Source organism: Colius striatus, chromosome 1 (genome assembly GCF_028858725.1).
Source record: "Colius striatus isolate bColStr4 chromosome 1, bColStr4.1.hap1, whole genome shotgun sequence".
NCBI lineage: Eukaryota > Metazoa > Chordata > Aves > Coliiformes > Coliidae > Colius > Colius striatus.
The window spans coordinates 2,548,662-2,575,981 of record NC_084759.1 but is presented as its reverse complement, the minus strand read 5'-3'; the positions used below and the strand labels follow the sequence as shown (position 1 = coordinate 2,575,981).

At 42.1% G+C, this 27,320-nt stretch overlaps 1 protein-coding gene across 1 annotated transcript in view; it reads right to left on the bottom strand.

Moving 5' to 3' along the window:
• Nucleotides 1-392: 392 nt before the first annotated feature.
• ACER3 (alkaline ceramidase 3) overlaps nucleotides 393-27,320 on the bottom strand; it is a 67,707-nt gene continuing 40,779 nt past the window's right edge. Inside the window, exons 5-11 of the mRNA XM_061990339.1 lie at nucleotides 26,139-26,220; nucleotides 24,717-24,752; nucleotides 16,460-16,518; nucleotides 12,070-12,171; nucleotides 8,553-8,657; nucleotides 6,910-6,955; nucleotides 393-6,662 (exon numbers count right to left, since the gene is read on the bottom strand). Coding sequence (XP_061846323.1) covers nucleotides 6,609-6,662; nucleotides 6,910-6,955; nucleotides 8,553-8,657; nucleotides 12,070-12,171; nucleotides 16,460-16,518; nucleotides 24,717-24,752; nucleotides 26,139-26,220 — 484 coding nt within the window. The 3' untranslated portion in view covers nucleotides 393-6,608. The remainder of the gene's footprint in view (nucleotides 6,663-6,909; nucleotides 6,956-8,552; nucleotides 8,658-12,069; nucleotides 12,172-16,459; nucleotides 16,519-24,716; nucleotides 24,753-26,138; nucleotides 26,221-27,320) is intronic.

The window sequence follows — 27,320 nt, the reverse complement described above, 5'->3', positions numbered from 1 at the left end:
TGTCAAGCAGCTCAATTCCCTTCTACCTGGGGAAATCCCTTGAAGTGGGCAGATCCTGCAGAGTTTGCAGTCAGCACTACACCTCTGAGCAAGGCTCAAAGGGCTTGAGTGCACAAGGCAGTGAAGACTGGGGAGCCCCAGAGCCTTGCACTGGACTGAACCACATCTCCCTTCAGCTGGATGGCTGCAGGTAAGAAGCCAAGATGACCAAACTTTGTGCTACTTCCACAGGGGCTGAGACTGTCACAGCTGCAGGCAGACAGCTTCCCCATCCCTGCAGGCTGCACAGATCCTGCTCTTCTCCTTGTGCACCCCCTAGCCAAGACTTCCAACCTCAAGATGAAGCTGCTGGCCCTGTGCAACACAAAAAGCCAAGAAACACCTGGGAAAAGTTGTATTTAAACCAAAGTTCTTTAATAATTTGAGCTATAAAGACACAAATTAGTGCTCAACTGCAGCATGAATAACAAATGAAGCACATGAAATATCCCAAAGCTCCTGTGCTTTGCCAACCAAGATATGCTGATACACATAAGCCTCATGTTAGTTCCCAGCTGGTTCGGTACGAAGAAGCAGTTCAGTATATCAAAACTGTCAATAAACATTGCTCAATGCAGCTGTGTTTTACAAGTCAACTGCTACTTCATCTGTCACAGTATCATTATCCATCTGCAGCAAGATACATCATCAGTGCATTGAGCAGGGTTCAATAGTCAACATCAAATATCAACACCAGTTTGGAAGATCAAGAAATCAGTTCCTGTTCAGTCTAAGGAGTAACTACTGCTGATGCTGCTTGGAACTGTCTCCTCCAAACCCCAACAGTATACAGAGCCAAAATTCTTCTGCAGCAGTTGACCAAGGCTTTGATTTAGAAAACATTTTGGTACATGACTTGCTACAAGCATGTTTGAAAACCCATCCTGTTCAACACTGGCTTTGGAGAAGGAGAGAAATGTTCCAGAGCTTTGAGGAAAGAAGGGTGAATCTGAGATTGTGCTTACAGCTATTCCTCTGGACAAACAATCCAAAGACCCCTTATGTTTGTAACATCTCAACAGTCTGCTCCAAACAGCAGGTAAGGTTCAACTTGGGTGAAGTATGTGCAAAAAATAACCTGCAGGCACTGGTTTGGGGTCTTGCATTAGCTGGATTTGGGACTTGGTTCTTCTTAAATCTGCAATTATGTGCTGAATCAAACCTAAATGCTTTCAAAGAGTAAAAAGGGAGAGTTCTGAAGTAAAGTGAGAGGTTCAGGCATCAACCCTGCCCTCAGAATTGTACATGTGAATCTCCACATCCCCAGCCCTGAATCTGCCTGGGAGCTCCACTAATGGGGGCTCTGCATAAAGTGCTTGTTTGACTGCTGTGCCCTAACACTGCCTGGGACTGAACTACAGACATGAAAAGAAACACCTCCATGGAGCTAAGCCCCTCCACCAGCTTCCAAAACCTCCAACGATGCAACAGCATCAGGGATGTGGGGTAGTCAGGCTCTACTCTGAGCAAACCAGAGGCAGCCATGCACTGGGCAACTACATTTCTGTGACTCCTGCAGCTGGAGAAGTTTTAACAACCACCACGCTGCTCTCCCACCTACCAAGGACCTTGTCTCGTTGACCCCATGGGAAAACACACCCTCAGGTCTCAGAACACACTTGTGGCAAAGAGATCAGGCACTTGGAAGCTGTAGGCAGTCGTGAGCAAGAAACTGAACAAAGAAACCCAGGCCCAAGCTGGCAGAGGACGTTCCAGATGGACATGAAATGTGTTCATTCGTGTACAAACCAATCTGTGTCACGTCCTGGCCTCATAAAAACAGAGCCAGCTGAAAAATCTCCAGTGAGCCCAATGTAAGAGAGTCTACATCACTTCCATGGTAAAGAGCAGAGAGTCAGCAGAGGAAGTTAAACATATAAATAGCAAAACATTCAAGCTCTTTACATAAGTATCTAAAGTGCAGTTATCAGGAGGCTGCTTGACGTCATCTGTGCTTAATCGTTTGTTATTCTCCTTCCATCTAAGATTCCTTAATCTCCTTCTGGCTTTCACTTCCCATGGGTCAAAGTCTCCACCATTTATCATCCCTTCACACTGAAGACTCACAGCCCAACAGGACTTTGCAGTTAAAGCCTCCCATCATTTACTTACAAGGTGCAGACGGGGTTTCTCTAAAATAAACCTGATTCAGTTCAACGATGGGGCACAATTTCTGCCAAAACTAAGGTGTGTCCCTGGATTCTGAAAGACTGGATGATGTCTAGAAAGACTAGATGATCTCTAAAGGTCCCTTCCAAGCCCTACCATTCTATGATTGAGGCCTACTGAAGGAAAGTGCAGCGCTGCTTGGTTAGAGCTCATCCTCCACTGACAAGTGTCACATTGGATCCCTTCACCACCTGCCATGGAATGCCAAAAATACATCCACAAACAGGTTTAAACTCCCCAGTTTTGAGCCTTCTTGAATGCAGGCTAAACAAAGTGGTAGTGACTGTGAGAGAAACCTGTGATACTGGGGAGGATTTTCTGTTGCTAAGAGTTAGCTGAAAATCTCGTTCATCTGTTTAAAGGCAGGTGCTGGAAGCAAAGGCACTACAGCCAAAAGAATCAATTGCATTTCAGATCACTCCATTTCCCTTCAACCAAACAGGACAGAACACCATTAAAGGCAATTAAAACTAATTATGAAACAGTACTTTCCATCACATCTCCTCCAAAATCACGTCAAACAAGTTTGTATCTTAGCTTTAAAATGTAACTGAACTGCCCCAAAGGTTTCACTTCAGCTGCCTCAGTGAGAGTCATAGAATCTTAAAGGTTGGAAGGGACCTTGAGAGATCATCCAGTGCAACCCCCTTGCCAAGCAAGTCCACCTAGAGTAGTCCTCCTGCTCATATCTCTCAGATGAGCAGCAGGCTGAGCACATTCTACAAGTGACAGACACCCAAGTCGAGGGTTTAGTGAGAGAAAACAGTCAGCCACAGATTGATACAACACTGCTGGCAACCTCAGGGGCTGCAGGGTCAAAGTGAGGCTGCTCTCAGGTCTGCACCTTCAGGCAGATGTGATGAAGGGCACAGATAGTGTCCAATATATGGCAGAGGTAGATTGGCAAAGCTGACTGTGGGGCTGTCCTCTCACTGCTCACAGCTGGCACATCTCCCCTGTGCTAAGAGATAAAACATTACAATGAGGTCCAGAGGTGACTAATACTGCTAGTTACTAACACTGCCTTGGAAAGAGAGATGAGCTTCATCCTGCTGGCAGATTTCTGTTGATCATGTCTTATCTTCAGTTCTGGATAATGCATCTCTTGAGCTGTATCCAGAACATCTACATTCCCAACAGAAGGTATGGTGTGGATCTCTACTGGACAGTAATTGTCAGGGGTTTCTTTGATTTCCAAGGTCAGAATGATTCAGCTCATGGTCTGCAGAACTACTTGCTGCTGATCTCTGGCAAGCCAATGGTTGCAAGGTAGCAGATTTCCTGGTTCTTCATGGGTGTTAACACAAGAGTTCATTGTTACCAAGTCTGTTCAACCCCTCCTGTAGGATTCCCATTCAAAACCACCTGCCACTTCCCCCTAAGTCCCTTTAAAGCAGCTGCTGCCTGAATCCTACTCAAAAAACAGCATCCAAGATGACCCACCTTATAAGATGGAGTGCAAGAAAAGAGCTTGGAATATGCTACTGTGAGGTTTGCAGGAAGAAATAATCAGCATGTCATACAAGTGATAGGAGTAAAATGCAATTAAACAGACAGCACAAGACAGGAGTGAGGCTGTATGTCTTTCCAGGCACTAAAAAAAAGGCAGTCTGAATTTCAGTGACATGCAGTTCAAACTGGCTTGCCAGTTATCTCTCATGAGATCAGTAAGGCAGTGAAACCAAAAGCACCCAGAGGTTTAGATCATTTATGCTTAGAAGGATACACATGAAAATTACATTCTTCAGGGTCTAAGACAACCTGAAAGAAAGGGCTGCTGGAAGGGTGGTAGAGGTGTGCATGGTTTGGGTCATTTGGAATAGAAGGAAGAAGCCAACTTGCATGAATTTTTGAGGGATAAAAAGGTCAGTGAGAAATGACATGTGAGCTAAAAGCTAACAGCAGGGTCACATGAAAAAGAGCTTTTCCAACTTGTGTTTTCTTAAAGATCCTGACAATTTTAATTCAACAAGATCTGAAAAGAAAGGCAGGAGGAGAATCAACAGTAAAATGTGGAGGAGAATCGATATGTTTCATTAAGACTGACCACTGCAGAGATGCCTTATCAATAAGAAAGTGGCTTTTCAGTGCAGTCTGCTTCCTGCAATCACAGGGAAACCGAACACAACCCTCAGATCCTCCAGTTACAAAGGCCACTAAAATAAAGGGATTGTTCATTCACTTAAAAGTAACTCCATTCCTAGCAGGTGCCACGAGGGACTGTTGATAGGTCTCCTTGCTGCACTGCTCCTATTAGGGGACTCTTTCCCTAACTTCTGGAAACATGTAAACAGTACAGAGAAGAGAATGGGATGCAGTGTACATGCTTGAGAGAGACTGCAGGTGAGTAGGCAGGCACTTATTTTTAAGCTACATTTTGAAAACAGCTCTCACAGCTCTTCACAAAACCCAGGCCTTTTGGATAAGGGAAGGAACTACCTCTATCTGCCAGTTGATTCCAACATCTTTCAGTCTGAAGTCACTCAGATCTCTCAGTGCAGATGCTGACCTTGTCTAAAGGAACTGGAGCCCACTGAACAACAAACCTGGTTGGAAATTTCCTTTCAAGGATCTTTGTAGTGGTTTGTTGGGTGCAGGTGGAACTGCACTGCCATCAGCACGTGCTTAAAGCTCACTAGAGTCGCTCAAGGTTAAACATCTTTCTCTAGCCTTGAGTTTGAGTCTATTTAATCCCAAGAGTCCAGGGTCAGTCAGATAACAAAAGGCAGGATTTTGTTTGGAGATTCACATCAGTAGGAGTGCTACTGATGGAACATGAAGGATGCTGCTGAGCTACAAACAGGGAAGTAAAAAAGATGTGAAAGGGAAGAGATCGTTTTAGTCAGCGTTGATTGTACAACAGATTTCAGCCTGACTTGTTCAGCAGCTGGAGCAAAGAAGCTTCCACTAGCCAGGACTGTGTGCTCTGGGAGACAGCTTTATAGCTGCATTATTGTGCCTTGCTGCTGTGGGCACACTTTTAATCAATACAGAATGGGATTTCCAATCAGTCTGAGCATTTCCCCTTTTGCCTTCGTGGCAAGAAGGATAAATCCCTCAGAGCATCAAAAGCAGGCAAAAATTGCATAGCATGGCATGGAGACTCAAGTTGTCCCATGTGTGCTAGTTGTCCCAAGATTTGAAGAGTCAAAACCAGAGCCTCCAAGATGAGGTATATATTTGAAAAACCTGTGTGAAATGTTTATTTTATGCTTGTTTTTTCATTTCATTAGCTGGGTAGATCAAGAGACCAGAGGGGTTTTTGTAGAGGTGGTCAATGTTCCAGAGAGTTACTGTGTGATGTGGACACGTTAAGAGCAAGCAACCAAAGTGCTGCCAATTACCTTTTGGGCTATCCTCAAGATCAATCTTGTTCTTTACCCTTTCTTCACTATTTCTGAATAAGAAGATGCTTCTGAAAGTCAGACCAACATTTAAGACTTGAAAGGTGAACTAGCACACACCTAAGGTGTTTGTCAATCTGTAGTATGGATGGGACATGAGGAGTAAAAAGTAGGGACAGAAAAGGGAGGCATGTAAATAATCATCATAAAAAACTTCAGTGTTTCATGTATTTATACAGTCACCACCCTGCAGCCTCCTGATGGATCACTGCTCAAACAAATGGGGAAATCAGTTTCCACACACAAACAGGAACCCTTATAAATGCTTCACCATCTTAAGTGTCTTCTGCCAGTCCCACCCTTGGAACATCCTCCACGATGCACCTCAGCTGGACTACAGAGGAAAATGGAAGTTTGGTACAAAAGGAACTAAAATGGTACAAAAGGAGCTAAAATGGTACAAAAGGAACTAAAATGGCACAGGTATCCCAACTGTTTTGCTTAAAATATAAATTGCAAAGGAGGCTGTGGAAAAGCAAGATAGAATAAAGCCTTAAATCAATCATCATATACTTCATTAATGGTATCAAAGTGCAAGGTTAAAGTAGTTCAGGTTAAGCATTCAGTTCACTATAGGCCACACAAATGCTTAGCTTGGCCATCAGTGGCCTGTTTCTGTCATTCAGTTAACTAACATTAGTTTAAACCACAGAAAGAACAACTGAATGAAAAACATAGGCAATCCACTTCAAAAATGGTTAGTTTTCTGTGACCAGCACGAAATATTAGCTCAGGATCATCAGCTGTACAATATATACACACAAAAATATTGTGTCTTCATCTTTTGTTTTAACAACTTAAGAATAAAGCTGTACTAAACATTATTTCCCTCGTGTGCCAACTGTTTGCTCTGTTCTGGCCTGCTAACACACAGAAGTCCTTTTATAGGAATGGAACTTGAGTCGATCCATAGTTTTGCCACTTCAGCCACAGTAACTGTTGAGTTGCTTTATTCAGCCAGGCTGGGTGATGGGTGTGTGACTGCCTCGGTCTCAGTCAAAGCTTCTTGGGTGGTTCCACAAGAAGAACAGGCCATATTCCAAACACAAACTGTTAAAAGAAGAAAAAACAGAACACAACACAATAGGAAGAGGGGAAAGTTGTCTTGGAATCTGATGTGTCATGGAACAGAAACCAAACAGTGTTAACCACTGTTTCTACTTTATTTCTGGGGATGTAAGTAGAAATCAAAGATGGGACCCTAAGGGGCATCATCAGTGAGCCCCAATGCAGGTACAAAGCAGGAGATATCCAAACACTGCAGTGCCTTAAAGGACACAAAGTATTGCTTGCTTACCTTCACTTTTGGCCTGTGTTTCAGGAAAAGTGTCCTTGTGTATAAACTGAGGGAAAGGAGAAAAGTGTGCTTAAAATCTCATGTATAAGCCAGCAAGTAAAGTAATAATGATGTACTAATCTCAGTCTTATTTTCCAGCTAGAAAAGAATGGCTTCTGTGATCACAGAGCTGCTCATTCTGTCTGGATTTATGCAAAACATGAGACATTAGCCTACAGTAAATCCCTCTGTGCTAGAGAAGATGAGCTTGCTAATCACAGTCTATCACCTATGTGAGGAGAGAGATACCCAGAGACATAAATTCTCTTGCCATTATGGAAAATACTAAAGAGGGACTAGAGCCTGTCATTTTGGAAGGATGAAATTAAATCCATGTACCACAAAATACAGCAGATGTTCACTGGGGCTGGGGAAGCAGCCTGGCTCGAGTCTGCATCTCATTTTTGCTCATATACACACTCTCTCCCCTCAGCAGATGTTTTCCTGTGTATGACCTCACTTTTCTAAACAGACATAGGTGATGCCACTGTGTGGCTGAGAAAATAGCAAGGAAACTACTGCAGGGAAAGCATGGTTCATAGGGGTACAGGACAGGCATCTGCACATTCCCCAAGGGCTAGAGATGCAAACCCAAATTCCTTCCTCTGTGCAGCATGCTGGACAAACCTGACTTGTGCTACCCAAACTATCTCCATCAACTTGCTTTCTGTAAGGGATTTGCTTCCAAAGATTAGCTCAAGCTGTTTAGGGCGGCAGACAACCTGAGAGCCAAACCAGAGCAGCTGTTTTCCACATACCATGACATGTTTTATTTATATATATAGATACACACTGATCCCTACAGATCCATGTAGATACATACATACATATTTCCTTGCCTTCTGCTTTTACTAGCTGTTTTAAGATCTGACAATAAAGAACACTATGTTAGATGTGGAAAAAAATGATCTATAAAGTTTTCAACTACCTAGAAGGTACCTGTTAAACAGCCATTCTCTTAGGGTTAAATGCTTACACATTGTTTCATTACATAATGAACAACCTACAGAGATTCCTCAGATTCCAGCCTAAACCTTATTTTTGTGACTGGTTCCACTAGATGGTGGCATAGAGCAAAAGCACAGATAAAAATCCAGCTGCTGACTTGTCAACAGGTTCTCATTTAAGTCTCTAAAACTAGTATCCTGCACTTCTGGGAAGGGTTCTGCTGCAACCACTTCAGCCATCACCCTTCTGATCTACAGCATGATGGCTGCTAGTTTTCTGGAGTGACAGTGCCTATCAAAGAGATTAGTTATGCTTCTAAAATGAGACATGTTTAAGCACTTCAGGATTGCTGCTCAAAGGACAGACAGGAATTCACAGCCTACATTTTGAAACGAATAAACTGCCCAACAGTTCTGCAGCTTCATTGCTCCAGAGTCCCCACTTCTGAGCTGTATTTTCCATGACTATGTGAAGATTAATGATTCCATTTAGTGAGGTTTTAGACTAGTTGCAAAGAGAAAAGAAAGACTGCCACCAGTTTAGTCAGAAGTGATTTTCCTGCTCTTCTGGCTGATACAACTTTGAAGTAAATCTGAGTTCTGGGAAAACTCCTGAGACTGCTTTATGAACATCCAGCTTAAAAAACCATTTCCTACCTTAGCAGGATATGAAGGTAAGAGCCCAGGCCTGTGAGAATATGCCACCATGCATGAAACTGTGTCACAGCTCCCACTACAGGAGGCATCTTCTCTCGTAGTGCTCTGTAAAGAAAACATGAGACACCAGGCAATGGATGTTGTTTCAAGCTGAGTAAGCTCAAATCACACTGCTCTGCTGTCAGATCACACACCACTGTTTCTGTAACTCAGGTATGTGCTTCACGAGTGAGGCTTCACAGAATGGTGGGGGTTGGAAGGGACCTCTAGAGCTCTTCCAGCCCAACCCCCTGCTAAAGCAGGTTTCCCTTTATGAGGGGGCACAGGAACATGTCCAGGTGGGTTTGGAAACCTCCTGAGAAGGAGCCTCCACAATGTCCCTGGGCAGCCTGGGACAGGGCTCCCTCACTCTTACATTAAAGATGCTTTTCCTTATGCTTAAGTGGAATTTTTTATGTTCCAGATTTTGTCAATTACCCCTTCTCCTGTCAATGCAGATAACAGAAAAAAGTGCTGCCCCATCCTCTTGACAAACACCTTTTAAATACTTGTAAGTGTTGATAAGGTTCCCCCTCAGGCTTCTCTTCTCCAGGCTGAACAGCCCCAGGTCCCGCAGCCTTTCTTCCTCACACACATGTTCCAGCCTCTCAGCATTTGGCAGCCCTGCACTGGCCTCTCTCCAGCACTTCCCTGTCCCTCTGGAGCTGAGGAGCTCAGAACTGGACACAGGACTCCAGATGAGGCCTCACCAGGGCAGAGTAGAGAGGGAGCAGAACTTCACTTGACCTGCTGCCCACACTCTTCTTGCTGCCCCCAGGCTGCCATTGGCTTCTTGCCCACGAGGGCACGTTGCTGGCTCATGTTCAGTTTATTACCAATCAGCACTCCCAGGTGCAGGTCAACCCCCAGCCTGTGCTGGTGCATGGGGTTGATCCTTCGCAGCTGCAGGACTCTGCACTTGCCCCTGTTGAACCTCATGAGGTTCCCCTCTGCCCAACTCTCAAGCCAGTCAAGATCTCATTTCATGCAGTCAGGCTTTCAGCAGGTGAGGAACAGTAGCTGCAGGTTACATTTTGCTTAGATTTTAGCACACTGCCTTTCTTGAACATTTAAAGAAGGCACATGCTTCTGTGTACAATGAGTGATCAGTTACTCCTGGACTCAAACTTTAGGGAATGTATTTATGGCATCCTACAATCCCAAATGTGTTTAACCATTCTCCTCCCCAAACCCCTGTGAGCTACTGTCTGCAGAATGAAATGCTGATTTAAGGCCTGAGAGAGGAAATGGGATCCATCAGATGTCATCACTTTACATTTGACAGTCCCATCGTCTCCACCTCCATGGAGCTTAGTTTGCCTTTCCCTGTTGTACTCCAAAACAGGGACAAAATGGGTGTTCACTGAGGAAGCCATTAGAGGGTCTGAAATACTCCACCAACATGCTTTGTATTTTGCAGTTTATGGGTTGTGAGGTGGGAAGACACTAAGAGATGGAGACACAGAAAAAATGGGAAGGAACTACATTGTGAGGCTCCTGCAGATAATGACTATTTTGGTTGATGGGAGAGCAAATGTCTGCACCTGCCTGTCTTACTTTCATTTCACATTCAGTCAAAACAAAGAAGGCAAAACAATGCTTACACGTGTTAAGGAAGAAAAATCTGCAGCTTCTCTAGCACTTACTGCTTGATGTTATAGTGTTCTGTTCCCCTGACTAAATGCTAATCCCTGAGCTACTGCTTAGTTTCCAGAGCTGCTCAGTCACAAATATGAAGACAGAGGTTTGATTCAGTCAGCTCGGGCTGACATAATGGAACACCCAGATTGTCACCCTGGCACAACCTCTGAGCCTTTGGATGGCAGGAAATCTGAAAGCTCCCATTCAAAAGTGCATGGATCCACCAGGGAAGCTGATTGCTAGAGATGTTTTATTTGTGGGCTGCTTTTTTGGGGAGGTTTTGTTGAGTTTGGGTGGGATTTTTTTTTTCCAGTTTAGTTCCAAATTCTATGAAACGTGGAGAAACAAAAACCTCAACCAAAACAAAACTGTGAGCATTCAAAACCAAAGGAGCAGGTAGGTGGATGATTCAGATGTTAGAGCTTTAGGGAATAAAAAATTACAAGGAGTGGGAAAATATCTTCTCCAAAGGTTCAAGTGATAATAGCACCTGGAGAAATTCGATGTTCTGCAGACATCTGATTAAAGCCAGTAAACAAACATAGTTGGGTTTGTTTTGTTCCCAACACTAGAACCAAACAAGTATTGCAGGAAACATGCTGATTTTTTTTTTCCCCTTTTGCAAAATGAGGATGGAAAAAAGTGCTTCAGCAGCTGGTGTAATCTTTTGAGTCTAGGAACAAGTTCAAAAACCCCATGGGCCTGCAGCAGCTCAGCAGGCTTAGTGAATTGGGGAGGAATGATCTCACCAGTGATGTGATGCAGCTGCAAAAAGTCAACCCTGATGCCAATATTTGCAAAGTCACACATCCACTTTGTTGGCACATCATTTTGTCTGTCCCATCTGTATCAAATGTTTCTAGGGATGAGTACACCTATAGTAAAACCCTGTTGGAGTTGCAGTTGGCCCAACCTACTGCAGAGACTCCAGAGCCAGAGGGACAGATGGGAAGCACTAGACTTCTTTACAGCACACCATTATCTGGCTCTGACAAAGCAATCTAGCAGAATAATTCTGTACACCACGGATTCAGTGGCATTATAATGTATCAGATAGTCAAAAAAGGGGTTTTTTAGACTCTGGAATCAACCTTTCCATCTTCTCTAGCTCCTGGTAGAAAACAAGTATTGCAACTAAGAAAGGTGCAATGATGTAGTGTCTACACACTCTAAGGGAACAGCCTGTTGGACTGCTGTCCTTTCTTGCATGAAGAGGATATCTAGTCATTATGATGAGATAGTGCATTCTTACAAGCTTTGTCTAGAGCTCTTTTTAACCCCATTTGGCAATATACTAAACAGAGCCTGGTGTAGTCTCTACAGCTAACAATGACAGCCAAGCACGGTTTATTGGCTCACAGTTGTCCTTCCTTAGACTCTCAAATAGTTACTGTTTTTTAGTGACAGATACATTGCAATGGATATTGCCTTAACCTGGAGAACTACTGCTTTTGATATTTTCAAAGGGAATGGCAAAAAGAGAAACCCTCCCCAAAAAAGTAGGATAAAAAAACCCTCATCCAGATGAAATCAAGTGTGAACAGCAGGCTTTAGTAAGCAACAAATCCTCAAAATTACTTCAGTGACATCAGCTTCCATTTAAATGGAGAGAAAGTGAAGAGAAACATCAATCATTTCTCTAAAAAACCTAAATCCATTCATGGATAAAAACAGGTTAAAGAAAAAATGTTGAGTGTTGAAAGCAGTCATAAGCCAACTGCATAAAACCCTCTGAATGTTTTGTAGCAGCACCCCATACGTACCAACACACACTACAGAAAAAACAAAGCTTTATGTTAAAAGACTGTTAAGAGCTATCCAAAGTGAAAGAACTCACCTCAATTTGTCACAGAAAATGTTGTCCACGTTCCAGAGAAAAAACCCCATTAAAAACACAGTTAAGGATGTATAGCCCAGACCTCTAAGCCAAGGGTATACCCTAGGAAAGAGTGAAATAATGCAATGTTTAGTTCAAGATGCTTCAGGCAGCTTGTAAAATATATAAATACTATTGCATACAAATCAACTGCTTTATTTCCTTTCCCAAAAGGAAAAATATCAACTTTAAATCTCATGTAAGCACTATATTTTACCTCCTCCTCTCTCTCCTGAATTCACACTCTCCAAGACAGGAGACATGTTTTACTTCTCTGTTTCCAGTTGTTTCCCTAAACACTGCCCTCTTCTAATACAACAAGCAAGTGGAAAAACAGAAGCTGGCTAAAAAGCACTAATTTCTCAGTGTCATGTATCATCTTTCAGTTAAAAAACAGCCATGTTACAAATGAGAACTCATCCAAAAGAGACTCCTTTCCAATATATGACATCCCAATACTAGGAGACATGTTGAAATAAGGTCTTTCAAAGTCCTTGTAGTGAATGTGGAGCACCACAACCAGCAACTAACCAAATAGTTTTAGGAAACTGATTTCATGGTCCAATCCCCCTGCAGAAGCAGGACCCACCTAGATCAGGTCCCACAGGAACGTGGCCAGGTGGGTCCTGAAGAGCTCCAAGGAAGGAGCCTCCACACCCTCCCTGGGCAGCCTGGGCCAGGGCTCCCTCTGAAATAGTTTTTCTTATGTTTAAATGGAACTTTTTGGGCTCCAGCTTCAACTTATTACTCTTTGTCCTGTTGCTACATACCATAGAACACAGGGATGTCCCAACCTCCTGACACCCACCACTGAGATATTTGTAACTATTAATGAGATCCCCCCCTCAGTCTCCTCTTCTCCAGATGAAGATTTCATGTTGCATTTTATCACAGAGTGCTATTGGGTATGTAAAAATGTCAATTTAATTTTGGGAGAATCCCCTTTCAAATATGGGAAAGTCACTGAAGAATCAGATGCAAGGAAGTGCATCACTCATCAGTCTACTCTCACCAGCTGCATTCAGGTTGGCCCATGCAACTGTAAACTTTCTCACTAAAAAGGCCAAAATCAAACCCAATTCCAGTCCTAAAAAGCTGTCAGAAAATATCATTCAGGTTATTTTTAAGCATTATGAACACACAAGCTTAGATTCTGGGTTAAAGCACACTCCTGAGCTGCTTTTTTCTCCACTGTGCATGCTTCAGAGCTGTGAGCACAGGCAAGAAATGTGTGCAAAACAGACAGGTAGAGCTACTTGCACAGGACAAGCTAACCAGATGCAAGCCGCACTTGTTAACAAGAGGTGTAATGCCAACATAAACTAGCAAAACCATTATTTCTATAGTTGAATAAATGCACAGAGCACCATGCAGTACATGGCAGAGACTACACTGTAATATTCCCCACTCAGTGCTCTAGAGATATAAGCAAGCCCAGCACCTGAAAGAGCACTAAATGGTATGTTATACATGCTGGTAATTAGGTAATTATAGCCAGAACTGTTCAGGGAATAAATGGTGGTGTTTTGTGAAGGAATAAGAGAGAGGCTGGCATCACTTATAAACGGAGAACATGCTTTGTGAACAGAGAACAACATTTGCCAAGTTGTAACATTGGGAAGGAACTAGACCCAAGAAAGATTAAAAATGTGGAGGACAGGCAGGAAGAGCAACAAATGATGAGGAGAGGAGGAGGCAACAGCCTGGAAGGAATCACCTGGAGGTTTTTACTTTGAGCTCAGAGTGACTTTAAGTCCTGCACAAAAATACAAGAGATAGGAAGCTAATACATACTGACGACTTAAAAAACAAAATAAGCAGAAATCAGAGTTAATATGCAAGTGGAAACAGGTTGGACAAGTGGTAACACCATCAGTGGAAAGACAGGAATATGTTTTAGCACCAAGGAGGAAGTAAATCCAAAAGTGTACTTGGGGAGGACTTTAGAGACAAAAAAAGGTACTTTCAAGTTGGCACAGCTTCTCTAGTAGAACTAACTTAATCATAGAATCATAGAATGGTAGGGTTGGAAGGGACCTTTAGAGATCATACAGTCCAACCCCACTGCAGAAGCAGGGTCACCTAGATCAGGTCACACAGGAACGTGTCCAGGTGGGTCTTGAAGACCTCCAAGGAAGGAGCCTCCACACCCTCCCTGGGCAGCCTGGGCCAGGGCTCCCTCACTCCAACACTGAAACAGTTTGTTCTTATATTTAAGTGGAACTTTTTGTGTTCCAGCTTCATCCCATCACCCTTTGTCCTGTTGCTGGCTACTATAGAAAAAAGGAATGTCCCAACCTCCTGACACCCACCAGTGAGATATTTGTAACTATTAATGGGATCCCCCCTCAGTCTCCTCTTCTCCAGACTAAACAGCCCCAGGTCCCGCAGCCTTTCCTTGTATGAAAGATGCTCAAGTCCCCTGATCATTTTGGTGGCCCTGCACTGGCCTCTCTCCAGCACTTCCCTGTCCCTCTTGAGCTGAGGAGCCCAGAACTGGACACAGGACTCCAGATGAGGCCTCACCAGGGCAGAACAGAGGGGGAGAAGAACCTCCCTCGACCTGCTGCCCACACTGTTCTTGATGCATCCCAGGCTGCCATTGGCTTTTTGCCCATGAGGGCACGTTGCTGGCTCATGTTTAGTTTATTATCAATCAGCACTCCCAGGTCTCTCTCTGCAGAGCTGCTCTCCAGCAGCTCACCCCCAGCCTGTGCTGGTGCAGCGGGTTGTTCCTTCCCAGCTGCAGGACTCTGCCCTTGTCCTTGTTGAACCTCATGAGGTTCCTCTGTGCCCAACTCTCCAGCCAGTCGAGATCCCGCTGAATGGCAGCTCAGCCTCTGGGGAATTAGTAGTACTTCAAATTAGTAGTACTTTAGTAAAAATTTAGGAGTAGTTTAAACCTACTTCTCTCCCCATCTCAACCTTCTAACCAGTCTCCTTAACATAACCAGAGGGAGAAACAAGTCTCTGTAAGGCCACCTCGTAATGAAGTGATCAAGCTAATTAGGAAAATACACTTCCAGCTCCTACAATTGAAGTGAAAAAGTAGATTGAACTTCAGAGACAGACTTCACTGGAGGAAAACAACAAATGATACCCTGGAAGGGCAGATGGTGGTGTTACAGCAACACAACCAAATGCTTCAGAAATGAGAACATCCAAGTGTGTGGAATTTGCAGAACTGGAAAGACAGGAGGCCCAAGGGTCTGTCTACACAGCCAGAAAGAAATTTCATCTCATTGACTAAAACTGTGCTAAAAAATTAAACCAACCTGAACCTGATTCAACTTAATTTCCCTTGGAAGTGAATGCAGGAAATATCCCTTAGATCTCTAGGTTAGGATTAAAATTTCCATGTTCACAGGTTTGAAAAGTGTCCTTTAACTGATGATTGTTTCTGCAGCTGTCTGAAGCTCTTCTTGCTTAATAAAAGTCTGTGAACATTTACATGTGGTCTGTGGGGATTTCTTGGGGAAAAGTCAAACCCAATTAATTGCAATTGCAACTGGAAAGTGATTCAATTAATCTACTTTAAATTCATACCTTCTGGTAAATTCTTCCTTGTGTTCCTGAACAGATAGATGTGTAAATTGAAACAAAGTTTAACAAACAGTATATTTAGAATGAAGACAGTAGAGAGAAATCAGTGATTTTCAGGGGCAATACCCAAACACATGACAACACCAACTGTTCTCAGGGGAGAGACAGGAAAGGGCAACCAGCTGAGCTCCTGAGAGCTAAAGGTATGTGTATTGACTCAATTCCTTTTTCTCCATGTTTACCTACCAAGTGTAATGATTCTAATGTTACTTAATGCCTCTTAAATGTCTAATACCCTTTTGTTTGTTATAAACAGCTTTTGCTCCAATTTCCAAATGTACACCTAACTTTGCTCTGTCAAAACTGTAAGGAAAACTAGTATTTAACCTTCTGTGCTTGGTCCTAAAATTCAAATGTAAAAGATAATGAGCAGGGAAGAGGAAAGGAAAGATTAATTGATGCAGTCTTACTCTCATTTGTGTCCATCAGTAGTTTAGGCATTAGATTTTCAGTGTTACTCAGCAATATAAAGAAAGAAACTCCATTCCCCTTGAAGTCCCAGGCTAGCAGCTGAACACCTGGCAGTGGACACTGATCCTAAGGGTAGAGGTCTCTAGGGTTTTTTAATGCTATCACAGTGGCTTCAAAACAATACAAGGAGATAAGCCATTTCAACCAAGCAGAGCATTTGAGCTAGCATGTACCTAGCCAAAGAAATTCTGCCACCGTCAGTTTCTCGTTAAACACACCAAAAAAAGATGCAAATGCCACGTTCTGTCTCATAATGCTGAACTGAACAGTTACTTACCATAATACTATATAAACAGATCGCAGAACTATGATGGAAACTAGTGTTCCATACATGATCTGGAAACAAAAACAAAGACAAAAATCAGTAGTTGGACTCAAGAGACTTTATAAAACACTACAGGAGTAAAACATTTGTGAAGCACCTGTCAATACTCTCAGGAAAAGAGCATCCCCTCTAACTTCCTTGCTAGAATGTCTTCCATATGAGTCTCACAGAATCACAGAATGGTAGGGGTCAGAAGGGAGCTCTAGAGCTCCTCCAGCCCAATCCCCAGCTAATGCAGGTTCCCCTTGATCAGGGGACTCAGGAACGTGTCCAGGTGGGTTTGGAAATCTCCTGAGAAGGAGCCTCCACACCCGCCCTGGGCAGCCTGGGCCAGGGCTCTCTCACCTCAGCAGTGAAGTAGTTCTTCCTTAAGTGGAACTTTTTGTGTTCCAGCTTCTGTCCATTACCCATTGTCCTATCACTGGACACTACAGAAAAAGTACCACCCCATCCTCCTAACATACACCTTCCAAATACTTGTGAGTGTTGCTGAGCTGTCCCTGAGCTCAGGCTTCTCTTCTCCAGCTGAACAGCCCCAGGGCTGCAGCCTTTCCTCCTCACACACGTCCCATCCCCTCAGCACCTTGGTGGCCCTGCACTGGCCTCTCTCCAGCACTTCCCTGTCTCTCTGCAGCTGGAGAGTCCAGAACTGGACACAAGATTTCCAGTAAAAGTATGATTACAAGCCATGCCTTTTACACAATTACAGGAAATTCACCTGTGTAAAACTGCTGTTTCACGTTTCTGAATAGGAGAGCAAACACTAGATGGCACTCAATAAGCATCCTGACATCAAAATGCTAACCAACTCCTGTCACCTCTGCTGTAGCTGTGCATTTTAGCCTAGGGTTGCATAAGCATCAGCTTTAACAGTTTCTGAAAGCTAAATGTCCCTCACTGAGATCTGATCACTACGTTTTTCCTGAAAGCAAACGCTGAGCAGGCTATGCACTGTGCTCACACCAAGCACCAGTATGCAAGAAACTTCCCAGGAAGCATTTAAAACCAGCTATTACAAATTGTTGGGATTCAATCTAATTATCCAGTGGGAAGGCTGCATGCTCAGAAAAGATCCATGATCAAAATCTGGCTCACTGCAGGCTTGATGAATTTGAATGTAATCTCTTGGCTTATAGAAAAAGGCAAAGTAATGGTTTCTTTTCTGTCTGGTGATTTTTAAATCATTCTCCTTTTTCTTTTCTCATTCACAAGCTTAGGACCCACATGACACCATCTCCAAGATGTACAGGCTAAAGAAGAGAAGAAATGTGGGCAGTCATGCCTGAAAAGTGATGCAGAAGCCACTGTGGCAGGGAGGATTTTCAGACACCGGTGACATTCAATTACTCTCCATGGTTTTGATTCACCTGCCAAAGGGCAGTTTGTTCCAAGAGCTGTGCCTACAAGCACTTCCTTCTTTACTGACTTTCCTTTCTCATTTTGCTTTTAGGTAACTCATACCTGAAGCCACTTTGTTATACATGAAACAGAAGAAAAGCTAAAGCTTTGCTGCCTATTTTTTAAAGCCACTAAAGCTCACAGGGGTGTGTTTACACAGCAGTGTCCCTACCATGTTCCACTGACCTCCTCACACCTTCTTTTCTTTTGGACTAAGCTGGTGTCTCTTCCAGGCAAGGGCTGCTGTACCTGGGGCATTCAGCTATTACTATCCTGCAAGGACAAGCATGCCTCTAGTCATCTGACATAAAACAGATTGCTTTAATAACACAGTGAAACCTACCCTTCAGAAGTCCATAAAGGCAAGTTTTAAATCTCCTTTGAGCTGTGAGGTTTGCAGCACACACCAGATTATCAGGGCATCTATACAGAGCAAGACAGACTACAGAGCCCTTATTTGTTTGACAACAGGTAAAAGTAAGCTCCAGTATTGACTATGCAAAGTCATTCAGCACAGCAGCTCTGTATTTGCATTCAGAGGGAGATCAAATAACTTCAGTAACTGAACTACTACTACTGTGTGTTCTGCTCTGTAGAGCTAAACAAAGAAAATTATTTGAAAGGCTAATTGGTTCTGGCTTCTACTTTATACAGAACTGCTAGCTAATTCCAGTTCCCCTGCTGAGGTACAGCACATAAATCAGGGAAGAAACACCCCAACAAAACCCACTAGACACACATCCTGAGTATCAAGTCCTTCAGTCCCAAGCTAAAGGCAGAAAGGAGACTGCTCAGCTGTGCTAGGTGCTGCATTGCTGGGACAACGCTTCACCACTGCCATTTTTGCCTAAAAATACAGACTAAATTTACAAGTTAAATGCCATTTTACTTCATCAGTCTCTTTTAAAACAATATGTTTCATTTTCCTAATCAAATCCAGTAATTTATCCTAAGGGATGATGGCACAGGGGAAGAAACTCATAGAAAGGTTCCTCTGGAACCCAAATGACAGTTTGATGTTCTTTCCTTGCTGATCTCCTCCCTATAATTTCCATTGCTAACTTGTGCTTCTGCAAGGCAAACCTAACCAGGGATATGAATTTCTATCACACTCATTTCAGGCATGAGCACCTTCATGCTTTTATCTGCTTTGCTCTTTAGTTCTTTGTCCAAGGAGTTAAATAGTGGCTATGCCTAGAGAAACATGTCCTTCAGGGAGCCCAAATCTGAGGTAAAACACAGGCTGAAAATGTTTTTGCAGCAGCAGCTGTTAAAAGCAGGAAAGAGCAAAAGCTAAGAAAAGCTTTCTTTGTAGACCCTCTGGCTTTGTATCTCCTAGTGAGATGCTTAATGGCTTGCAGGACAGTCTTAATGGAGGGAGGAAGGAGAAAAATAAGGAAAAAGAACCTTGGAGTGACTGAAGAAAAATATGCCCAGAGCTGACACTTCAATTCCTTCCCTTTTCCGCTCCCCCACACAAACAGGTTGTTAGCAGTAAAACACATTGGTGTTTAAAAGCCTGTGAAAAACTGGAACAACAAACTGTTCTGCTCTGTGTGCTGCAGCCCTCCTCTTTCACACTGAAGGCAGGCACGGAGGAGGTGTTGCTGTGATGTGTGCACAGGCTGTAGCTGCACGTCTCGCTACAGCTGTTTCTTACCGGAGGCCTATAAAAATGAGCTACACAACTGAAGTTTATACATCAGGGAACTGTGCTTTACTTTTTCCTTCTTTACCACCCATGGATTTACTATTCTCATCATGCTAAAAATTTCTTAGGTATTCTCAATCCACCCAAAGAAGGATAAAGTATAAAATTCAAATTGACTCCATTCTTTCAGTTCCTTTAGCTCCCTTTGTTGTTAACTAAAACATCACTTATGGGACAGATGAAAACTCAGGCAAGTTTTGTGCTATTTAGTCTCACAGTGCCTTTAAATTGTAAGCCAAAGAATACCCTTGCACTGCAACTGAAACAAAAGGAAAGGGTAGAATCTCATCATCTTTTGTTATCACTAGACAGCTCCCTCTTTGATGTTTAAGATGCAAATCAAGCTGCATGTCTTTCAGCTTTGAAGCCTCTACCTTTGCAATGGGGAAAAACCCAAAGTCTTATTAATACATAGTGGATTACCTGATAAGAAGGCCAGATATCCTTCTAATTCACAATTGGGAAACAAGCATTTCAGGGCTCAGTGTTTGTCAGTGTCTTTGATGTAGAGAACGTTAAACAAATCATAAAGATTCAATTCTTATGCAAGTTGGAGGCAAGGCTGATACTCCACGCTGTGGGGAGCATACAAAACTAGTGCTTCATCTACCCTTACAGTACAGAAAGCAGCAACAGTTTGATATTTCCACTTGTCTGTTTCCTCTGCTCCTGGCCTTCTGCCCATCCTTGGTTAATAAAGTCAATTTATTAGCCTCAAATATTAAGTGTGCACATTGGGAACAGTTTGGGTTCTTGGCAGCCACTGCTTATCTATTAATATACCAAGCAGCTATCAGAAGATAGTTAACCTAAGTACTTGAAATTGGAAACTGCATTTGCAATCTACAACAAACACATTTCCACATGTTCTTGGGTTTCTGGAAGAGAAATCTGAGCAGAGGGAAAAAGGAAGGACAATCCCCCTGATGGCAGTGAAACACTGAATAACTCAGCAGAGTTTGGCTGTTTAATACTTCATGCTGCCTTGACAGCTCTTGAACAAACTACTTCAGATTCACTTGGTGTGGTCCTGTTTAGATGCACATGGGTGATTGCAAAGCAACACAGCAGCCACTGCTGCTGCCCAGCACAGAGCTGCTCTCAGAGCTCCTGGGACACTGCAGCAGTAAACTGAGCTTCCTTCTCTGGGGACATTCCAAACCCAGCTGGATGGGTTCCTGTGTGACCTACTCTAGGTGGTCCTGCTCTGGCAGGGGGGTTGCACTGGATGAGCTTTCCAGGTCCCTTCCAACCCTTAAGATTCTGTGATTCTCCTTCAACGACTTGCAGAGCTGATCCCTGGGAGAGTCTGAACATCTCTCTACATTCCCTAAGCCAGAATGGAAGCTGTACTAGACATCTCCAAACAAGCTGTATAATATAGGGTCTTCAGCAGGACAGTGCCCAAGTAGAAGAAGCTTTATGTCAGACTCCTTGGCAATCTCTGCATGTAGAAAGTAAGAACACGTTCCACTAAAAGGCACAATGTATTAAGCCACAGGTCTTCAAACTAAATGGACAGAGTGGGTCCACACAGATTTCCCCAAAATATAGAGTCCTCTAAGTTAGAACAGGTTGTGTCCTGACAGAACAAACTCTTTATGTAGTTCCAGGCTCCCATCTGTACGTCTACACACACTTGTCATAATGACTTCACTTCTTTCTTTGCATTTATACGTTTAAAACACGTATGGAGAAGAATTGTGTTGCTTCATTGAGGCAAATGAAATACCTTTTTCTCCCACACTAACTCTTTTATCCAAAGTCACCTTAATTGGCAAATATAATACTTGGATTTTAGTTCTGTCACTGTTGCAGAATCATTAATATCATCAGTACATGACTCTTGTTTTCCTGCTACAGGTTGTTATATAAAAAGTCTCACTATTGATCCTGAGAGTCCAGACTGAGGCTGCCTTTCATCATCTCCTTTAGTCACTCTCTTACTCTATTTACAATTCTCATACTGATCTACTTCTCCAGCTTGCTTAGTTCCTGATGAGACACCATAACAACACTTCTGGAATGTCTGCACAAAAGACATTTCCTAATGTAGAAGAAACAGCTATTTAATCTCCTTTCCTATTTACCTTTTAATGATTTCTTTGCTTCAAACTCTTGCAGTGAATGACTATGCAAACAAAACAGGTTTTTAGATCTATTTCATGATTTACATGATCTTGCCCACCACCTGAATGAAGTTTTTCACAGAATCACAGAATCTTAAGGGTTGGAAGGGACCTCAAAAGATCATCTAGTCCAATCTCCCTGCTTTTTGATCATTAGAAGTGTATAGCCAGCACATGGTATGTAGCAAGCAAACAAATCAGGATGGAAAAGAATGCTTTGTAGGTGACAGCTTTCTAGGCCATACCATATCAGAAAGAAAGCTAAGTGTAAGACTTGTCTCTCAAAATGTAACTGCCAAGGTAATTTCTTCTACTTCCAGGTTTATCTTACATTTATGTGTCTGGATCACTCCACTCCAGCAGCCAGTCTTCCCCCACCCCTTTCCTCCTGTAAACACAAATATCCATGCAGTAAACAGGGATAAGCAACTAATCTGATTTTAAACCAATTCTGAAGAGAGTTTTAACTTGTTGAGATCCCCAACCAAATTCATATCAGAGACTAGATTTGTGTGCCAGATGGGAAAGAGGGGAGAGGTGTAGCTGTTTTCTTTGACAATGAAGTTGGCTTAGAAACAACTGGGAAACTGGGATGTGGGGTTGTTTAGTGCAATTAGGTGGTTATAGTGCTCTATCCTGAGAGATTTTGACATAAACAAGACAATGCATGCTTGGTAAAGGCCACTGCTATCTTTCATTTAATTGATGAGGCAGCAAAAAATACCACATCAGTTGTCAGGCAGGGAAGTGGTTTTTTCCTTCTAATAGTCTCCAGCCTGAGCGAAACGTGCATCTCATCCCTCCCGTGATTAATGCACTAAGACCCTTAAAGATCCATGATATGTGGAGGGAGAAAAAGAAGTTGGTCTCTTTTGTCACTGGGTGATGAATGATAAACTGAAATCCCCTTCATGGCCTGCTAGCAGTAAGCAATTTCTGAGTTGGGAAGGAAAGTAACTCGGTGAAAAATGAGGCTTGGATTCTGGCTGCTAAGTATAAGAGGATCCTTTTCCATTCTTACTGCTCTCAGGGAAAAAACCCCACACTGAAACAAGGAACAATAGAAAGCTGTCCAAGTAGCTATTTCTCTTTTTGCAAGGCAGACAACAATGATCACAGACAAATACCTAGAGGAATCAAATGCTGCTTTATGTCAGTCACAGACTAAGCCTTTGACTTAAGCTGTGACTGCACATATATATTTAACTTTGCTTCAAGTCTATGTGACTCAGTGAGTTGGAAAATACTCACTGAAATTATATTGAGATTATATTGGGGTTTTTTTTCAGGGCATTCTAAAAAAAAAGGACAAGTATTAAGAAAATAACCTCAGCTGTGTGGTCAGAGAAAAACCTCCTCTGGATTTAGAACATATTTGGCAAAGATGGTGAACAAAAATGTGTACAGTGCTTGAACATTTGGAATTTGGCCATAACTCTGTGTTCTCCATAAAAATCAATTCAGAAAAGACTTGTAAAGAGTCCAGCACTTTTAGAGACCTCAATCTTTTCTACATTGATTCTTCATGTATAAATTATAACAAGGAATTCATATTCTGAACCTAAGAGAAACCAGATGCAAAAAATTAAAGGTCTGGGGCAATAGTTTAAAGCTTCCCTATTTCCCTCTTTCCCCAACAACTTCTAATATCTATCACCTTAGTCTTTGTGACAAGTGCAATATAGTGAAGCTGTTAAATAGTTATTGCAACAAATGTAGTTTGAGTAGGTGACTGATTAAACAAAGCCCAATGTCATTAGTAAATTCTGTCACTGTTAGAATCATAGAATGGTAGGGCTTGGAAGGGACCTTTAGAGATCATCTAGTCCAACCCCCCTTTTGTGTTAACAAAATTACTTGAAGTCACTTCATTCCAAATCAGTTATAACCAGCTCAGTAAAAAAATTAGAAACTGACTCTTTTGTCTCAGCCAGCATCCTCCTGACAGGAATTTAAGTAGGGGAAAAAAAGGAAAGGATTTAATTAACTCTATCAAGAAAAACCCTGCAAGTTTCTCTTTTTAACTATAGGTACAGTAACAATTCCTGTTTCTGAGAGAGATTATTTGGACCACCTGGGAATTTATTTTATTCATCAGTGCTTCACTAATCCACCAACAGCAACCACGTATCATTTTTACAGCTGCCAATGCAGCAGGCACATTTTGAATAAGCAATGGCACTACCAATTTCAGAAGTTAAAGCTTTAAAGCTCTGTCCCACCAAGAGCTCAGTGCTTTTGCTTAGCAATTTTTCAGCTCTTATCCCTAATCAAAACATCATAAATGAGGCAAAACTACTCATGGCATACATAAATGAGCATGATTTCTAACCTCCTGTGAAGAGGGAAGTGATACTAGTCCTGTCCCCACAGGTAGTGGATGCACATTAATACTTTTGGCCTGCTACAAAAGGAACTTGTACCAAATAAGCCATTAAGCCTGTAAAGACCATAACAACCAGTCTGCTACATAACCCTAGAAGATATTCTGTGTTTGAATTCAGCTTGAATTTACACAAAGTTAAAATTGAGTAGTTAAAAAATCCCCCCCAATTAGTATATTAAAGTGGAGAGAACATAGTGCTCAGTCACCCAAGTAACACTACAGTGTCAGGTCATAGCTTCACAGTAGCTGCTAATGGAAAGAAGCAGATATGGACTCATAAAGCCCTCCCTCTCCCACACACCTTATCCCATTGAGTGGGTCACCTCTTTATGCCACTGATGAAAGCCATGTGAAATACTAGTCAAATGCTAAAACACAACATGTGTTAAACCATTCTAGTTTTTCAGGTCACCAAGTAAGAGAGAGTGGCAACACGACAGGCAGCAATACTGCTTAAAGAAACAAGCAAAAGGCAAATGATGCTTGCCTTCCATCTTCCTGCCAGCTAGAAAATCCTGTAAAATGTTCCAGTAAAACAGCATAGCTTAAAAACAAGATTAGCTTCTCCAACAGAGTAAGATTTACCTGGTGGAATACAGGCTCTTTCAAATTTAAGTAAACCTGGAACGATTAAAAGAGAGAAATAATTTGCAACAGAGAACGATCGTAACATTATTCATCGAAATACTGCCAAGACTTGTTCTCTTAGAATCAAGCCACAAGTGCCTATCCATGCACCATTTAAGCTAATTAAACATTTGAAGCTTCCTCTGGTAAAACCTGAGGTTTTCACAGTGGAACTATTTCAAATGAAGAAGCACAAATGGATACATTAACATTTAAAATCTTTTAATTGATTACAGTCGCAACACATTACACAAACAACTAAAGATGCAAAAATTACCTGACACATTGCCAATTCACGTTTCAAGAAGAAGATGGTCTCTGATTTGATGTTATTAATGTTTTGGACAAAGCTCTAACATTTCAATTCACAAACAGCTAGTAGTTCTTTCTATTAATGCAGTTAATTTCTGCTTTTGAAGAGAGTACTAGACCTTAGACACAACATGCCACAAGTGTAAAACAAAAATACAGGCATGGAAGACAACAGGCAAGTGTTTTGAAGGCAGAAGATAACTTATAATTCTTTCTTTTAAGAAATGGTTATCAATAAAAATAATTAAGTAGATTCTATCTGTGGTTGACAGCCAGCATAAAGCTGATTTTATTCCTAGAGGGAACACATTGCACTGAGAAGGGGAATCAAGTTAGTCATGACACACTTAGAATTCTAATATATTAACAGCTAAGTTCCTTTCTTATTCTGGGTGGTGTTTTACAACAGCAGTCACTTATCACAGAATCATAGAATGGAAGGGCTGGAAGGGACTTCCAGAGATCATCCAGTCCAACCTCCCTGCAGAAGCAGGTCAACCTAGGTCAGGTCACACAGGAACATGTCCAGGTAGGTCTTGAAGACCTCCAAGGAAGGAGAGTCCTTCCCTCCCTGGGCAGCCTGGGCCAGGGCTCCATCACCCTCACGGTGAAATAGTTTTTTCTTATATTTAACTGGAACTTTTTATGTTCCAGCTTCATCCCATCAGCCCTTTTCCTTCATCATCATAGGATCATAGGATCATAGAATGGCAGGGGTTGGAAGGGACCTTTAGAGATTATCTAGTCCAACCCTGACTGATGAATGATGAATTAAAAGTGAAGGAAGATGAGGAATGAAGCTTGTCCAAGTCAACAGTGATTGTTTTTCCTCACACTCCTATTCTAGCAACTGGATTACTTCTTCTCATCTTATTTATTCTATAAAGTGACTTCGACAATAAAACTTCAGGTTTCTCTGGCCAGCACATAGTTGTCTCCTAAAAAAAGAGAGTAATTTGTCCTTCCTGACTGGAAGTGAGATTCAGTACTATCCATATAAGACTCTTCCATTGGCAGGAAAACTGTCAACCTACAGATGAAAAAGCTGTAGTAGAAAAAGTTACTTACTATGCTGACTATGAAGCTGTAGGTTACTAACAAGAAAAGCAGTGGATAATTGACCGTGTTCTTGTACTTGAAACATTCATATCTGGAACAAAACACAAAGGAGAGTGATAACATTTATCACCTGCTATGGGAAGGATGTATTTTTCAAGGTATATTATCACAAAAGTTGTGAGAAAACTGGTCCAAATGAGTCTTAAGCTCTTCAAGAAATTGTAGCTCCTCCAATAATGATGTGTTATTTTAATATAAAAACTTACATTTTTACTAATAAGTGGGTTTAAATAATCTAGTGCAGCCCCCAAAATAAGCTCATGTGTATATAAAACATAACCCAGTTACTGAAAGAGTCTGGGAAGCAAAAGAATTTTTAGAAGGTGCTTAAGGGGTGATAATGGATAGCAAATCAGAAATCAGTTTAAAATGCAATACAGCTGCCAAAAAAGTTACATCTGTGAGCTAAAGGCAGCAGGGGAAAGGGCCTGCCTTACCAAACAGGGAACTCTAGGGATGTGTTAAAATGCAGATTGCTTATGGCTTTACTACAGTCACAGTGCAGTAAATTTCCTAGTAGATATGAAAGGTAAAATCAGCTAATTGCTCCCACTAGATAAATCAGCTAATTAAAATTAGCTTCACGAGCCCTACACTCCCCTTCAGTTGCAGCTGTGATGCAGTTACACAGGAACAACTCAGACTATATATTCATCAGGAAAAAGGGTCCAAAAAAACCCAACCAAAAACTACCTTTCAGAAGCACAGGATCACTGGGGCTAGAGGAAGTTGTCTACACAACTCCAAGTGACATCTGCCTGGTTTGTTTCTAATCTTTTGGAAACTGATATTATCATGAGTGAATAAAAGGAAAAAAACCCACAAGTGGCAGGAGTATCTGGGGAAAAAGGAATATTACAAGACAGCACAGCGTGCTATATTGCAAAATGGCTTGTCCAAGTAATTACACTGCTTGAGAGTCAGGAGGACTGGATGATGTGTAAAGAAATGGCCTGTGCAGAAACCACCCCGTCACCAACCTCCAAGAAAAGCAAAATGATGATTAAAGGCCTCTTCAACCAAACATTAGCTCATTCTTCAGAACATTTTAATTACTACCAAACATCCATACACAGAATCTTATTAGAGTTATAAATGCACTAACAGACTTCAGGGCTTTTGAAGATAATA